Genomic DNA, 14,403 nt, shown 5'->3' on the forward strand with positions numbered 1-14,403 from the left:
TTGGTTTGATCGAAATAAAACACCTGAATCAGCCAAAAATATTTTATTTAAGCGTATTTATAATCTTTATATTATCAATGCTGATATATTATTAATCTTTACTCTAATATTTTATGGCTTCCCTTTCGATTACAAGCTAACATTAATATGGATTCATAAATATTACAACAGTTCTTTTGTTCCAAAGTCTTGCCTCGATCAGTTGCACGGTTGTTGTAATTTTGTATGAATTAAAAGTAGTATACATACGCTGGGCCGAGCCAATATCGTTCTTTATAGTTTGTACTTATTTAATAACCGCTTCAGATACATACATTTATTTAAAATAAAAAGTTACTTTACGATAATATAAAAATACCTTTTTTCAATATTGTTTCCAAATTCGCACTTTTTAGTTCATTTTTCAATATATTTGTCTTAAGGTTTTAGAGTCCAATATAATATAAGTATGCTTTTTGTGTATATGTAAAATCATAATAAAACAAAACCTTAAAATACTTACTAAACAAACTTAAAAACTAGATTACATGTTAATTTATAACAAAAAGTACGACGCACGCAAAACAATGTAGTTTATTACATTTGGAGACCTTAAAATATAAATTTGCCAAGATCCTACAATATTTGGCCACGTATTTATTATTAGTAACTGAACTAATGAAGCTTATCAAAAAATTACAACGCTAGAGCATTCAATAATATTTTAGCATAAAAACGACGTTAAGGCTGAATCTTTCCACTTTTCTTATAAACTCCATCGGCCGCTCCGTACAAAACCTACCTAGTCCTACCCTTGGTCGACCTACCTACTTCCCTGTCTTTCAGTCCCTTAAATACTTCGATATGAATCAAAAGGATAAAAAGCAGGGCCCGATCACATACCCTGTGAAAATTATACATAAAAAAGAAGTTATATAGTAAATGGCAACGTTCAGATAAAGCAGAAAAAATACCAAGTCACTGGCGATACTTATATACCAACTACATACAAACTTATCTATATACAGTCTTACTTACGGCGAAAATAAACGAGTGTATCAAGCGTCTAGCACCATTTCGATATAAAGTATACTCAATTTAACATAAAATTATCAACCAAAAATATAAAAATCAGTGAAAAAACAATATATCATAACAAACAGCTCCTCTCTATGCGCATTAATTATTGTTTGTCAAACATTTTCTCCAAAATTATCCAAAAACACGACTTAGATAAATCACTGGTTAATTTTGAATAAAACAAGGGACTAGTCAAAACAGTATTGCGTTTAAGATAATAGACATTTATAATAGGAAGAAAAACTACGTATACATAAAAATCTAATAGAATAATATACATGAAAAATACAACTACTATACACTGAGATTACAGCGTTACACGTATAAAAAATAAATCACATATCATCACCGAACCGGTCGCCCAGACCAAGCCATGTCCCGCGCTCACTCGGCCCACACTCGAAGTAATCAACAGTCCAAACGGGATACCACTAAAATAACATAACAAGGGTAACTTTAACATGTCGTAACGCCTTCGAGGACGGCAAGTGTGAAAATGTCATAAATTGAGCCTCAAAAATCTACGTTGTACTTTAGGACCTGTATAGTGAATGGGATCTACAGACCGTAAAAGAATCTACTGCACACTCTAACATCGAGATAGGTAAAATGTGTACTTTCTATTTATGTAAATAATGGAAAATAAAACGATCAAGATTGTTTGATTGCACTGTAACATTGTCACTGCACTGTGCCTGTACAGTACCAGGCTAGCACGATGCTTAAGATAATTACTTATATCTAAGCGCATTGTGGGTCCACTTACATCAGTTATTTGATATTTCATCATGTGTATGATGAAAAGTATGAAATTGCCGTTTCATATTGAGAAGTTAACGAAAACGTATTTTTCCATACAAATATTTTTGCGATTTTTTAAGTAACCACAAATCTTGGTCTTATGTTCTGTGGATAGATTGAGACAACATTCATAATTTATAGGATGCACAAAAAAAATGATACTTTAAAAAAATATTAATATTTCTAAAACGGAAACGGAGCTGTTTTAGAACATTTATTTCTGAAATTAGCATAAAATTGTATACGTAAATATGTATAAGTCCTTGAAATGAAGTTTAAAATAAAAAAAAAATAACTACGGTAATCGCTATCGAATATTGAAGAAAAAAATCGTCCATTTCATACTTTAAACCCCTATTTAATGTAAGTGGATTCCGCTAGTATCTCGCAGTGTACCAGGCTGCCATAACGCTTTAGGAAGTTGGATTAGCGAACGGAATATCCGGCTCCATTTTCAATGTCTGCGGCGTCGGGTCATAGTGCCCCGCTAAGTAATACACGTCGTTGTTGTCGTACACAGTGCTATACTTGACCGGGTCGTCGCCCATGCGCTCCTTGTACTGGGCTAGTGGCAGAACCTCGCATTTGTGCGATATCGTCTGCACGTCGTTTTCGTCTGTGTGGGGAGACTCGAAGAGACCGCCCTGGAAAGTAGAATAATTAGCTGGTAAGTATTGGTAAAATAATAATTTCCAATCTTCCTTTCATGTCAGGAACGAGAGAGAGCTCTGCAATGTGCAAAATGAAGAATAAAAGGACAGTCAGGAATTATTATGCCATTAAAGTCATGGAGCTATCTTATGAAGAAAGTTTTGCGGTATATTTCTTCTTAACTTCTAGCCAAAAACTTCGTGGTTATACTCCACAATCAAGTTCACAAGTGTTCTTTAAGGCTGAGTTGCACCATCTTATTTTAACTTTGACAAACGTCAAAAATCTGTCAAACTACATACAAAAAGCACCGGTTATTGTCATTGTTACGGTTAAAATAAGGTGGTGCAACTCAGCCTTAGTACCTATCTAAAAGATCTTCCCACAATTTTCCTCACTATTTTGGGAAAAGTACCAGGCGACCATAGGTTCCATTATCATTTAAGGCCCTGCTTCTATTACAGTACAAAAAAAATAGTACCAGGCGAACACGAGTTTCAGGCAGTACCTACTCACAGTGTAGTACAGCAGTACCATAAAAATCTATGTGTACCAGGCTAGCTACCGGAAGACGTAGTGTGGGCAAGCCCCCCACTAGGTGGACCGACGATCTGGTGAAGGTCGCAGGAAGTACCTGGATGAGGGCAGTGCAGGACCGGTCTTTATGGAAATCCTTGGGGGAGGCCTTTGTCCAGCTGTAACGTCATTTGGCTGAAGCGAACGAACCAGGCTAGCATAAACATAAGAGAATACTTACAGGATAATGTAACGGGCGCGTGCAAGGCGCGGTCTCCTCAGGGTGGTAGAACCACTTGACGCGCACCGCCATGGCACCACGTGCTTCCCAGAGAGCCACCAGCCGCCCGATGTACGGACGATCCGGACGGCCGGTTGACAGGAATACTGCGGCGTCGCCCACCTGAAAGAATGGAGTTTAGGAGTTAATTTTATGGGTCAATAAGTCAAATACTCGTATCAATAGTATGTGACAATAATATGTTCTTTCCTACAGGAAAGTTACAAGTTATGCTACCTATCTCAAATGAAGACCACGTCATGATAAATGATGAGGCATAGGACAGTACTTATGATTATTCTGTGATAGGACATCCATAGACTGAATAATAATAGTGACGATGAACCAATATCTTAAATTATGGAGAGATAAGCTTACGAAATGACTAATAAATGTTCTGGATTCAATCCTTTACTCGTAAAATCAAGGATAAGATTGTAGTCAGAGAACTGGAGTTGAGTTTTCCGACGATTGAACAGAACAACAACATTCCTTTGGGCCATGTTGTACAAACGACACAGCTCATCATCATCCTGGCATTTTTATTGCAAATTCACCCCTCCACTGCATAGGATGGTCCCATTGTATTCATCTTGAAGTGACGTTTCAAATCTCCTCACCTCTGTATGGCTAGTATGGCCCTGTAGAAGAGCTTCCTATGCCGTGGCCTGGCCACGCCTGGCGAGTGCCACCATCACGCCAGTACCAGGCGACCATAAGTATCAAGAGTACTCACATTCAAGATCTCCTATGTGTGGCCTGGCGGTGCAGCAGTAGACTGTCTCTTGCTACTACCAATACCAGGCGACCATAAGTATCAAGTAGCAAGAATACTCACGTTCAAAATCTCCTCAGCCCTCTGTATGAGCATGTATGGGTCTATAGAACAGCTTCCTATGTCGTGGCCTGGCGGTACAGCAATAAACAGGCCCGTGTACCAGTACCAGGCGACCATAAGTATCAAGAATACTCACGTTCAAGATCTCCTCGCCCCTCTGTATGGCTCTATAGAACAGCTTCCTATGTCTCGGCCTGGCGGTGCGGCGGTAAGCCGGTCCATGTACCAGTACCAGGCGACCATAAGTAGCAAGAGTACTCACGTTCAAGATCTCCTCGCCCCTCTGTATTGGCTCTATAGAACAGCTTCCTATGCCGCGGCCTGGCGGTACAGCAGTAAGCCGGTCCATGTACCAGTACCAGGCGACCATAAGTAGCAAGAGTACTCACGTTCAAGATCTCCTCGCCCCTCTGTATGGCTCTATAGAACAGCTTCCTATGCCTTGGCCTGGCGGTGCGGCGGTAAGCCGGCCCGTGCCACCGCCACAGGGCTCCTCCGGGCAGGAAGGCGGCCATCTTGCTGACGCCGCCGCCCGCCGCGCCCCCGTCGGATGACGTCGATGACACCGTCCGGCGTTTGGTTTTCTGGAAGGTTGGAAGACATTGTTTTGTAATAAGCTGAACTGGTTCCCCTAAAATAATAGTCATGTCATCAATCTGTGTTGTAGAAGTTTGGAAGTGTGTTTGTGAAAGAATATGCTGCTCGCATAAGCTGAGGCTTCATCCTTTTGCCTCTATGTTTTTTAATATTGTTTTTTATATTTCTATGCTTGTAAAGCATGTAAACGAGGCAATAAAGTATTATCTTATCTTAAAAAAAAGAAACTAAGAAATGCTATTAGGTTCAGAATATGCCCTAAAGTAGTCAAACCAATATTTGTGTATTAAACAGGTGTCAGTGCAACAACTTTCCTACAGAAACAATATGCATATTCTCAAAAAAATATTGGTATTTTTTGTAAGATTTGAACTTTCTTCTCTTAGGATAGACAACATATTGTTGCCATAGAATTCCTTCTTGTTAAATCCATACTTAAAGCGACACCATGTATAGGAGAGCCGTCTTCTTTATGACCCCAATAGGATATTTGTTACAGAACATCTCTAAAAATAAAATTAATCAATGTAGTTTCCAAAATAAAAAAAGTTTTTACCTTTTTAATTCCATCACTGGTCGAAGGAGATTCATCCTCTAGTCCTATGCCGCTATCCTTGAGATTGTCTTTGACCTGATCCTCCTTGGTCAACACCACTTTGGCCAGATTACTGAAGTCCAACACTGCGTTCTTGACCAACGCCTTCTTGGACAACACTGCTTTCTTGATCACGGTCTTCATTTTCTCTTCAGGAGACTTCTCTACTGCTATCAGAGTGGATAACCTATCATTAGAATCGCCGGAATCTTCGTTAGACTTGTTCGAATCTACATAATCAGAAGACTTTTGTCTATGGTGATCGTCTCCAGAAGAACTGGACTGTTCTTTAGAACTCGAATGGTGCCTCTTCCTGTGTTTTCTGTGGTGTTTCTTGTGGTGTCTCCTGTGCTTGCAATGTTCTTCGCAGCATTTGTGTTTCTTTTTCTTCTTCTTGACGTAGTCCAAGGCTGTTGGGTCGTCTTCGCTGGAGTGGCGTTTGGTTTTGTCTTTCCTGTGCTTTTTGAGTTTTTTGCGGTCCTTGTGGCGGTCTTCGTCGTCGGTCTTAGGGACAGTATGTGATGTAGATGGTTTGGGGTCGCTGGTGACAGAAATTGCTGCTTTCTTGTCTTCCGTGACGCTGGTGTTCCTTCTCCGCTTGCCAAGAGTGAATAACGGGTTTTCGTATTCTGGAAAACAAACAGATTATTGTATTTTGGTGGCTTTCTTGTGATTATTTTGTAACTAGCTATCTCGGCGAACTGTATGCCGCCAGTTTTGATAATATTCTATAGCCTATGTTCATCGGGAATAATGTAGGGATTCTAATAGTGAAAGTTTTTTACAATCGGTTCAGTAATTTTGGAGCCTATTCACTACAAACGATCAAAACTTTCCTCTTTATTAGTAGTGTACATTACAACTTATAATAACTCTTTCATGTTTCAACACATTGGTTACTGGAGTCATTAGACATTCGTTCTAAAGCCCGGTCCGTGAGCACGTAGTATTTTGTTGTCCAATGACCCTTAGCTACCCATCCTTATCGCTCGCGCGTAATTATATTGCTGTCGCGACTGTGCGACTGGCACCCGCAGTGAGTGTGCGAGCGCGATAGCAACATAATTACGCGCGAGCGATAAGGATGGGTAGCTTGGGGTCATTGGACAAAATTCTACGTGCTCACGGACCAGACTATAGCTGGAAATCAATGGGGCCTAAATAATAACTTAAAAAAAAATAAAACCGACTTCAAATGCGTGAACACAAATAATACCTATTCAACAAAAAAATAATCGTTCAAATTGGTTCATAATCGGCGGAGATATTGCGTATAAAAAAGTTCATCCCCAATTTTCCACCCTTGGGGGTTGTTTTTTTTATTATTAAATTTAAATGGGACCACCCTTGAGGTATTACCTATACGCCGAAAAAAGATTTGTTCAAATCGGTTCATAATTGACGGAGTTATCGCGTAATAAACATAGAAAAAAAAAACATACGGGTCGAATTGAGAACCTCCTCCTTTTTTTGAAGTCGGTTGAAAATGCTGAAAACTTACCAACAACCGGGTAATCCGGCTCCAAGAACCGTATATCCTCAATCGCTATCCGGCCCGAGTCTCCGTCATCGAACTCCACCGCCACAAACTTGTCTTCAGGCGGTGCGGGGGACGCGGGCGCGGTGGTTCCCGGGTAAAGACAACGGTACTGCTGCGACCAATACGCACAGACTCTGGTACCCGGGGGCAGTTCGGATACTGATGATGGAGTCACCTCGACGATCTGAGAGAGGGGTCACGGGGAAATACCAAGTTAGTCGTTGTTGAAAGGTGTGACGAATTTTCTACTTTTACTAAAGGTTTTAGTAATGAATTTAGATGCTACTTCTCTACGTTTACTAAAGGAAAGGCCCGCCACAGCTTTACACTGGTGGTGTACAAATTAGAATAAATATTGATGGCGTTGTGATTGTGACTATTGACATTGCTATACTCGGCGCAAAGACTCGTGGCAGGCATTTATAGTAAAACAGCTACAGTCTAATTTTTTAGAATTCAGCAGAAATGTCATCAAAAATGGCCAACTGACATAAAAATATTTTTAGTCTGTGAACTAGTGATGCGACAAAACCTCTCGTTAACGCGAAGTGAAATTATTGTAGTACTTGCGTATCATCGCCGGGTGATCGTCAAAATACTAAAAATATGCAACAAAGTCGCAACATTGAATGTGATTGTGATCTGATTATGAAATTTTCGAGAACAGGAAACAAACTGTATGCACAGATGTAATCAAAAAACACACTGGACAGTAAAACAATCAATGATATCCGTAAAGTTATTAAACTTCAAATAGTTGCAAAAAGTTCTGTTTGACAGTGTTGCTACTAGTGACATCTCGCTCGCTCAGTTCTTTGTTGCTCTATTCCGCTAGGGAGGTAATTTAAGATACTATCAATTGAAATAATATTTTTATTTTCTTTTATTTTATTTACTTATATAGGAAAATAAGCAATGGAACAATACGTAAGCATAATTGCATAAAAAAGTAAAATAATTTCGTTTAAATAAAACCGACTAAAAATTAAACTGACTCCGAAAAAGTATACACTAAAAGTAGAAAAATAATTTTACGTTATCTCCAATATTGTCGAAGTTATCGCTGGAAAACTAAACAAAGTATCTTATATTTTTTATTTAAAATTAATCAGTAATCGGAATAAGTGAATACTTAAAATAATATCGATTAAATTTACAGATTATTGTCTATGACTCACAGGTTACAGCACTGATGTGTCAGAGACAAGTCATAGACAATATGGAGATAACACATGATTTTAAACGTCAAGTCAATTTGACAAGTCTCACAAATTTTCATCGTCCACGTATTTTGCTAAAATAATTTGTTTCAAAGATTGATTTCAAACTTGTATGAACATGAAAATGAAGTTGGTTTCATGGGCTTGTTAAATAATGTGTATGATATTATGAACGCGTAAGTGATTATGGTGTAATTGTGTATGAAAGTGTTTGTTTACATCTCTGCTGGATTCTAAAAAAGCAAGGTATATTTAGTATACGAGTAGATTATATTTTTTTAATTAATTAGGATTTCAAAAGAACATTATGTATTCGTACAAGATACTGAAATGTGGTATATTAATCCTTCAAGCTCCGCGAATCTAGACACAATAGATAATCAATTGTTATGACATTAATTAATGCCGTCCTGGGACTCAATCGGTTAAGAACTGCAAGGTATACTGGAGGTTGTGGCAATGCCATATTTTATTACCTATCAATGACAGAGTAAAACTGAGGCGGGCTTTTAGTAATATTAAAGAAGGAAAGAAAGAAATAAAAATGTTTCTTTGTTACGGAATATTACAGTATTCTATTGACAAAATCATTTTCAGGATAGGATCAGTAGTTCCAGTGATTACCCCTTACAAACAAACATTTTTAATTTTTGTCATAATAAAGATCACGTAAGAATTGATTATTCAGAATAAAAACAGCCAATTCGTAAGCGAAATCTACGTAACAAGTAAGGGGCACTTACATGGTTCTGAAAGGGAATCGAATTAGAAAGGTTTTACTTACAGCATCTCGCAGTGTTTCCTCTCTGGACAGTATGTGAGGCTTATTGCCCCTTTCGCCGTCTAACGTTATGGCGTATACGTCAGGAGCCTGGACAGCACTCAGCTTGCCGGCGTAGAACAGCCCTCCCATGGCAGTCAGGACTCTTGGAGACGAATCAAGCTTGTCTTCGGTCAGCGTACACCTCGAAACTTTCGACGCCACTGGCTCCGAATTCTGTTCACTAACTTCTCCCTCGTGTCTCTCCTTCGACTTAACACTCTTTCGCCGCTTTTTAGCTTTACGCCTCTCCTTATCACTATCACTGGAAGCACTCGCCCTACGCATAGCGAACTCCAACTCCGGCAAATCGTCGCGCGAATGTTTCCGCACCAACCGATCTACTTTCTCCCGATTCTTCTGCCGCACCTCGTTCAGACTCTCCATGGAAGAACTCGCAGATCTATTAAGGCCCCATTCTGATTCTTCCTCCTCCGAGTGCACCTTGAGAATCGGTTCCGCTTTCAGCTTCGGACGCACTTTGCTCGTCCTGGCCTCGTCTCTCGAAGGCTCTCCTCTCGTGCACAGAATGCCCCCTTTCAATTTGCCTTTCGCCAGCAAGTACCCGACCAAACTGCTTTTGGATTTCGGCTTTTTAGCAACGATTGTCTCCGTTGAATCTGGACTAGAAACTTTTCGCGGTCTGCCTACTTTTCGTTTCTTTGAAGACCCTCTATCCGAGTCGGGGGATAGGGCCGGCGTGGAAGGCGTGGGAGGCGTCGATAAGGCAGGTAAGGGAGGGGTTAAGGCATTCAGTTGCGCTCTCTTTTCATCACATTGACGCTGGAGGTCTTGCAGTCTTTCTCTCATGTCTTTTTCTATCGCATTGACCAGATCGTGGGCGGAAGGCACGGCCGAAGCGTGGCTGCAGTTATTAGACCCACAGGAGCACGCGGTCACTCGTCTAAGGCTGGCCTCTATTTCACCGCCATTGTTTCTTCCTTCATCTTGATCTCTTTCCCTTTTGTGTCGTCGCATCTTTTCCATTTTATGACGTAGCCGTTCGGCACGGTCGCGGCTCCTTTTTCTCCTTCTCTCACTGGAAGAATCTCCATCTCTATGCCTATGTCTTTCCTTTTTCTCCGCTGATCTGTCTCTTTCGGTGGGACTCAACAACGGTTCGCTCTTTATAAACGGACGGGAAGACATTGAGAGGTTTGCCGGAGGGTTTTCGACTTCCTCCATAAATCTTTGCTCGGCTAACGCACATAGCAGGCCGAGGCCGTCCAAAGATGGCTTGGCGCTTTCACTAGTGCTGGGTTCCGCGGAGGGAAACTCAAAACGAGCATGAGGTTCAGCTTCGGTTCTGGGTGGAGATTTTGGTGACGTCTTCAAATTCAACAATGTTAATTTTGTCGATGTTCTCGTGTCAATTGTTAATGGTGTGGGATCTAACGTGGGCATGCTGGTGCCAGGCGTTGTTCTCTCGAACTGTTCAATGCTGTTTGACAGTAGTTCTAGTCCACTGACATCGACAGGCGGCCGAGGGGCCGGCGGGGGGTGCTGTATAGGCGAAGTGTTAGCCGTGTCTATGACCAGATCATGAGATCCTCCGCTGCTGGAATTGTCCATCGCCTCGTCTCTCTCGATCGCGTCTATTGCCTTCTCGACCGCTCCCACCACGGCAGAAGTTGCCATGCCTTCGGAGGAGGATTCCTCAGCGCTGTCAATTGAGGAAGGCTGTAAAATAGTTTGCGTTTGCACACAATTGTCTTCGGGGAAGTGAGCAACGCCGACGCACGCGACGTCTCTTTCGTCCTCGTCGGCATGATTGGGAGATTCGTCATCCTCATCGATGTGGTCAGTTTGATTCGATGCGTCTTTCTGGGCGGGGGCTTCGTTAGCTTCGGGCGGAGGCGTCGGGGGGGCCGCCGGGGAAGGCGCCTGGTACCTGCAAGCTTGTTCCGGGAACTCCGGCTGGTAATACAAATGCGTCGCCATCATCGGCGGTTGGACCGGTTCCGGGGCGAAGGTGGGTTGAGGTTTCTCCTGGGGCGGTTCTGGTTCGATCTTTATTAGCGCGTGAGGGGTTATGAGGGGTTGGATGATGGGTTTTCTTTTGTCAGCTGTATGAGTGGGGTGTGGTTGAGGGGCTGGAGCGGGTGCTAGTGTGACAAGTCGGGTGGAGTGCGTGTGAGTGTGTTGTAGTGTGGCTGTGGAGGCTAGGAGGTCCCCGGAGAGGAGCTGGAGGTGGTGTGGAGGGTGGGGGGCAGGGGGGAGGATGAGGGGCGCGGAGGGGTAGGGCACGCCGCCCCAGACGACGGCGTGTTGTAGATCGGGCGGCGTCGGAAGCAGCAGTAGCGCTCCTGAAGTCGGCTCTCGCACGAGCTGGAAGCCGCCGACGGAAGGCACGCCGCCGCCGACAGAGCCTACGCCGCCGACGCCGACGCCGCCGACCATCATGCTCTCCATGGACACTTGAGCTGGAATGCAGAGGGTACAAGTTTAAAAGACGTTTTAAATCACTTGTTAAACAAAACACAAGTTAGTAAGGGGGTTACCCCCTTACTAATAAAACTTACACGCTCGTTGAACAGTGTTTTAAAGTGACGTTTAGTATGGAAATGTCATTTTAAAACAGTGTTCAACAACTCTGTAACTATTTATTAGTTACGGGACTAAGGGGGAAAGTATATTTTGCAATTTATGGTAAACTATTCTACGCTAGAGAACTATAGAATAATGAAACCATCATCACCGTTGAGATAAGCTATGAAATCTTAAGTATTAAATAATCTTAAGTACTATAATAAGACTTATTGTTGAATATTGCCGTTATATTTTAAGATTCAAAGATCCTGTATCATTTTTTTATTTCAAAGTCATCAGTCAGCCTTGTCATTCATTTACAACGGAAGTATCAAATAACACCCATAAAACTATTTCAATATTCTCTGGTCTTAGAACAAATTGTTAGATCAGTATCATTCGTGTTGTCTGTAAAAAGCAAAACCATCACGATTTGAACATGATTTTACGGCGTCAAAATGCCGACCTCACACGCACATTTTTTCTCTCTGTCTATCACTGTACATTAGACAGAGACAGCCTTACAGTGCAGTTTAGAATAAAGAACAATAATGAGCTATTTCCAGTTCAAAATAAGGTTGATAATAGATTGCGTTTGATGCTAAAGATACAAAATTAGTATTCTACAGAGTTACTTCCGGAGATGCGCAGGAGTGGGTACAGATTAGGCTATACATTTCTGTTGCAATTTCAACTTTGTTCCAACTGCATAAGACCTCACAGTGTTTAGCTTAACTTGCTGGTGGTACATTAAAAGATTATCTACGCATTAGGCATGTTTTAACAGCTTTATTGAGATATTCGTGTCGATAATATGATGTGAATAAGTATCTATTTAATATTTATAGCGTATTCAATGAAGAGATTGAAGTATGATGTAGGTACTTTGTGACGTGTCAGATTTATTTGTATTCAGTATTCGATCAATAAATAACTCTAGTAATTTCGTACGCGTGGATCCCGCTTTACCCCCCTAAAGGTGGAGTTTTGCAAAATCCCGTCTTAGTGAGCACCTTAGTTCTAAAAGGAACCCCCATGCAAACTTTGAGACTCCTAGCACTTTTAGTTTTTGAGATTTCGTGATGAGTGAGTCAGTCAATCAGTGACCTTTCGCTTTTAAAGATATACAATAGATGAAATAACAAGACCGTTAACTCGTCATCTCTATGAGCTATTTTATGTGCGAGTCCAATTCCAATGCAAAAAATAAAACAATGTTTTATAGTACCATGTCCTTACTAGTCTTACTACCCTCCATTATGTGACTTCCGAATGAATTTAGAATTAGTTTAGTAACGTCTACTGATTTTTTTTATAAATATGTCTAAAGCAGAGTTGCACCATCTTACTTTAACTTTGACAAACGTCAAAAATCTGTCAAACTCCACACAAAAAGCACCGGTTAATGTTATTCTTACGGTTCAAATAAAATGCTGCAACTCAGCTTATGTAGTTTTTAATGTGCTGTCAACTGCATCAATATACTGTAAGTAAAGATAGCAAGGTTTAAATAATTAAAGAACATTCCATAAAATGCATTAGGTACTTTATATTTTTTAAACTTCTAGGAAAACTATCTAAATAAATATTTTATGTTAATACATGTAACGTTATTCAAATAAATGTAAAAACCGTACAATACGAGAATAAAACGCGGCGCGGGCGCAGCCATCAAACGGAAAAAACAAAACAAAGGCGTCATTAAAGTTAACTGTCCGTCTGTCTGTATACAAATAGGCGGGGGCACGTCAAGATTGACACTGCAGTATCTTATCCAGTTGTTATAGGGGTGATTTTTCAACGATATTGTATAGTTTAAACAAATAGAGGGCAATCAAACAAGTCACAGATTATGCGGGAAACCTCCCAGAACGCTCGGATCGCTAGTCCGTGAACGTACTACGAGGTAAGGTTGCCACTGTTTTTATATTTATTTAGTTATTTAAAAGTCCATGAAATAAACAACGCTCAAAACTCAGTTCAAACTAAAGCTTGCAGTGAATAAATTATGCAATAAGTAATAGCTTTTGCCCGCGGCTTCACCCGCGTGAAATTTAGTTTGTCACAGATCGTCATAAATTATATCCTATATGTTATTCTGGGTTATAAACAATAATACTGTAAAGTTTCATCAAAATCCGTTCAGTAGTTTTTGCGTGAAAGAATAACAAACATCCAGACATCCATACAAACTTTCGCATTTATAATATTAGTAGGATTCATAAGCTTTAAGCTTTTACTTAGTCTCCAGTTCTTCAGCAGGAGGGCCATTTTTCTAAATAAGTTTTTTCAACAAGACGTAGTTTCATTTTGAAAACAAGTAAGTAAACAAGGCTCAAAATTGGATTCAATCTTATTCACAGAGAAACGCCTATGATTGGTGTTTTTAACAAATCTTAATGTAGGCCTATGCATAATGTTAAATCAAGTTTGAACAGCAGCTGCTCTGCTGCTTTGAGCTTAAAAATGACTTTCAAAATTAACGCTTGGCCGTCTATGGAGATTTATACCATTTCTGTGTTATTCTACTAATCCTACTATAGGTAATATTATAAAATGCGAAAGTTTGTGTGGGTGTCTGGATGTTTGTTACTCTTTCACGCAAAAACTACTGAACGGATTTTGATGGAATTTTACAGTATTATTGTTTATAACCCAGAATAACATAAAGGCTAAAATTTATGACGATGTGTGACAAACTAAATTTCACGCGGATGAAGCCGCGGGCAAAAGGCACGATAAATATGCCAATACTGTAATTTTTACCACAACACATTATTTTTCAAAAATTGACAGCCCTACTTAACGCATCGGAATGCCTTGTTAATTCCTCCGAAATTGCGTTAATGAGTCAAATCGATTGCCCACCGATGTAATTCTTTGCACGTCCCTACTTAACTAGAAAGAGACGGAGATATCGATAATTATACATCGGAAAGGGATAGAAGATTCCGATG

General features: G+C 40.5%; 1 protein-coding gene across 1 annotated transcript in view; it reads right to left on the reverse strand.

The window, feature by feature from the left end:
• Positions 1-28: 28 nt before the first annotated feature.
• LOC135074747 (protein winged eye) overlaps positions 29-14,403 on the reverse strand; it is a 130,929-nt gene continuing 116,554 nt past the window's right edge. Inside the window, exons 9-14 of the mRNA XM_063969117.1 lie at positions 8,882-11,340; positions 6,839-7,061; positions 5,299-5,966; positions 4,535-4,729; positions 3,269-3,430; positions 29-2,504 (exon numbers count right to left, since the gene is read on the reverse strand). Of these exons, the coding sequence (XP_063825187.1) occupies positions 2,274-2,504; positions 3,269-3,430; positions 4,535-4,729; positions 5,299-5,966; positions 6,839-7,061; positions 8,882-11,340 (3,938 nt within the window). The 3' untranslated portion in view covers positions 29-2,273. The remainder of the gene's footprint in view (positions 2,505-3,268; positions 3,431-4,534; positions 4,730-5,298; positions 5,967-6,838; positions 7,062-8,881; positions 11,341-14,403) is intronic.

This window comes from Ostrinia nubilalis, chromosome 9 (genome assembly GCF_963855985.1).
Source record: "Ostrinia nubilalis chromosome 9, ilOstNubi1.1, whole genome shotgun sequence".
In the NCBI taxonomy this organism is placed as follows: domain Eukaryota; kingdom Metazoa; phylum Arthropoda; class Insecta; order Lepidoptera; family Crambidae; genus Ostrinia; species Ostrinia nubilalis.